General features: G+C 44.3%; 1 protein-coding gene across 1 annotated transcript in view; it reads left to right on the top strand.

Annotated features, from left to right (window-relative positions):
- Positions 1 to 3,127, top strand: part of ttn.2 (titin, tandem duplicate 2) — a 236,644-nt gene that overhangs the window by 89,704 nt on the left and 143,813 nt on the right. The window contains exons 82-85 of the mRNA XM_008292835.1: positions 872 to 928; positions 1,062 to 1,106; positions 1,313 to 1,360; positions 2,547 to 2,603. Of these exons, the coding sequence (XP_008291057.1) occupies positions 872 to 928; positions 1,062 to 1,106; positions 1,313 to 1,360; positions 2,547 to 2,603 (207 nt within the window). The remainder of the gene's footprint in view (positions 1 to 871; positions 929 to 1,061; positions 1,107 to 1,312; positions 1,361 to 2,546; positions 2,604 to 3,127) is intronic.

Raw genomic sequence — 3,127 nt, 5'->3', positions numbered from 1 at the left:
GAATGTCTGAGGATGAACCAGGATACTGGCTGACCAGATGAAGAAGAGGAACATTCCAGCAGGAGAACATCCAGAGAACAACATCATCAAGAGCTTCTACAGCAGAACCAAGTGGAACCAGGACCTGGACAGTGTGAGTCCTGGTCTGAGTCCACCAGAACCCTTTGAGGTGTTTTCCAGAGAAAGGAGGAGCAGCACAACCCCTCCAGCAAAGAGCAGCTGAAGGAAACAGAGTGAAGAACGTGAGAACATGTGAGCAGAACTTAGTGGACTCTGGTCTCCTCCATCAGAACATGTGAGCAGAACTTAGTGGACTCTGGTCTCCTCCATCAGAACACGTGAGCAGAACTTAGTGGACTCTGGTCTCCTCCATCAGAACGTGTGAGCAGATCAACTCATAGTTTAGCTGCCTCTAACGGTCCAAACAGTCTGTCTTGTCTACGTTGAGCAACATTTCCATCCATGTCGATGAGTTTTGTCTGGTCTCGTCTCATTTTGTAAATCAAGAAAAACTTGAGGGAAATGTGTCTCTGAGCCGAGCTGTGCGTCCAGAAATCAGTTTATGGTTGACTAAAGTTACAGAACAGAAATCCAGCTTGAAGTCAGTCAGAGTACCCGACACGTGGTAGCTGTGTTCTACGGGAAGACTTCTTGATCTTCTCATTTTAAACAACTCTGGATAATGTTGGTAAGAAAGAGGATTTTACAAAATGACTGACTGTTGCTTTAATTACACAACCTCAACTATGAATGTGTGTTTTCTATAATACCACTCTACATGCAGTGTTTCTTCTTAATCATGGTTGTTTCATAGTAGTCTCTTGAAACTAGAAGTAAAGTCTTGGTGTGAACCATATTCCATATTCTGTAGATATCCCAGACTCCTCAGTTCAGAGGCCAGAAGTGCCTTCATCGGTTTCAATTCAAGGTAAGACAGAAACCAGCAGCCGTTGATTTATTACAGCAGCACTAAACCTGAGCTTGTGTTGAATAAGAGTCTTCATTAATCTCATTAAAACCCTGTTAGCCTAACAGAGCCAACATGTTTCTGTCTTTTAAAGAATCTGCTGATTTCTATAACTTTGAAGAAAAGACTGAGCATCGAGGTATTTATTCCGTTTTTCTTCTCCGTCCCAGCAGAACTTTACTAACATCAGAGCTTCTGTGTGTCTGAAGCCAACACATCTTAACATTTCAGATGAACTAGCGTGGCTCCTGTCACAGTTAAACTAATCACATGTCTGATGAAGATCAAATGAAGACTTTTCTGTCTCCTAATAATGGAAACAAAAACACATTTTGTCTTCCCAAGAATCAGCTGAATATTCGTATCACTATGAAGAAGTGGTGGAGCAGAGAGGTAGGACGTGTTTCCTCCTGTTCACTAACCCGCCTCCTTCATCACCATCACACCCTGTTAACTCTCAACTCCACAGTCTGAGTCTGTCTGGGACATTTCTACATGTGTCAGGTTTAGTTAACAGGGGCTTTAGTTCAGCGTTTACAGGTGAGTTTCTGGAATAAACAGTAGAAACCGACTCATCTGAAGAAGTTCAATGATTGGAAGAAGCAAGCAGCTTGATCTTCACAATAAGAATGAAATGATCTTATCAGGTTATTTAAGCACACATGGATTGAAAATGTCTCTGCGTGTGAGCTGACCCACATCCGCCTCTTTCTTTCATCATCTTTTTAATATCAGCGTCTGTCTCTGACTTCTTTGTTTGCATTCTTCTTTTTTCACACTAACTGTCATCCATCACACTCTAAGCATCCCGTCTGCTCATCAACCGCAGCTCAGGACCCAAGATTTAATATGAAACTAAATCAGGCTGAAGTCTGACATCTGCTGCTGGAAACATAGATCACCAGAACATTATCTGTAGAGACGAAGCATGTCCCAGAGACGTCGGGCACAAAATGGCTGCATGTCAAAGTAGAACTAACGAGGAACGAGTGCTTTACAGTTAAACCTCCAGACGGTCTTTTACAAACTATGGAGTGAGGTAGTAAATACAGAATCAGTTCTGTTGTAATCAGCTGAACAACAAAAAACAGAAATCAGCAGAGAAACACAGTGTCGGATCATAAATAAAGAATCTGTAAATCAGGACGTTCAGGTTTCTCTTCCATTGGTCCTTAATCCAAACAGAGAATAAAGCTAATCGATGCTGCTGTCTGAACGGTGTGAACAGTGCAGGTTTAAAGCTGCACCACCATCAGGTGCAGGACTATCGGTGCAGTGCCTGCTTCCACCAGCAGGTGTCGCTCATTCAGCTTTGTGTCAACGGGTGGAACTCAACTACTGCACATCATTTGTTCTTTGATTCTGTTTGTGGTGATTTTACATCTTTTACTGAATTGTAACCACTCGGTCTGGTCCGGTCTGGTCCAGTCCGTTTGGTCTGGTCGGCCCGATCAGCCCGGTCGGTCCGGTCCGGTCTGGTCCGGCCAGAAACCTTCTTTAAAAGCTGTTGGGCTGTAGATGAGTTCAACGACCCAACAGTGTTTATTCTGACGGCTGTTTGTCTTCTGGGGACCTTCAGTGGAGGTTGAGAGCTGGACGGAGGAGACCATCACCCTGCAGACGTCCAGCGGCTCAGGTACCAGATCTCAGTCACAGCTGGAGCTTCAGCATGGATCACACTCTGCACTGTCTTCACTTAGTTTTCTTGTGACCTTCCTTCTTCTTCCTCTTTCTTGTGTCTCATTTGCCTTTGATAACCTCTTCTGGTGCCTCCAGCGCCGTCTGCTGACCTTCTACAGCTGTAGATGTCTTTCCCAGGAGCACAGCTGACAAAAGTTTTCATGGGTCTACGGGCTGCTTTGTACAATTTAACACTTTATCCTTCAAAACACTCAGAAGCAGCCTGTGACACAAGGTTTCATACAATACCTGAGATCCTTAGAACTTTACCTACAACAGTCAATGAAGTTGTTATGAGCAGCAGGTGTTTTATCCCTCTGAACTCCACAGAACACCTGCAGGTTTCCTTTAATCCTTCTGACTGAGTCCTGCTGACAGAAGACATCTCTGAGTTCTCTCTCCTCCTTCATGTTCTGGTTCCTCAGAGCTGCAGGACTTCAGTGGAACATGAGCCTCAGTGGAGGAACATGAGCCTCAGTG

This window comes from Stegastes partitus, unplaced genomic scaffold, assembly GCF_000690725.1.
Source record: "Stegastes partitus isolate 25-593 unplaced genomic scaffold, Stegastes_partitus-1.0.2 Scaffold837, whole genome shotgun sequence".
NCBI classification, from domain to species: Eukaryota; Metazoa; Chordata; class Actinopteri; family Pomacentridae; genus Stegastes; species Stegastes partitus.
This window is presented reverse-complemented; position numbering and strand designations above follow the sequence as displayed.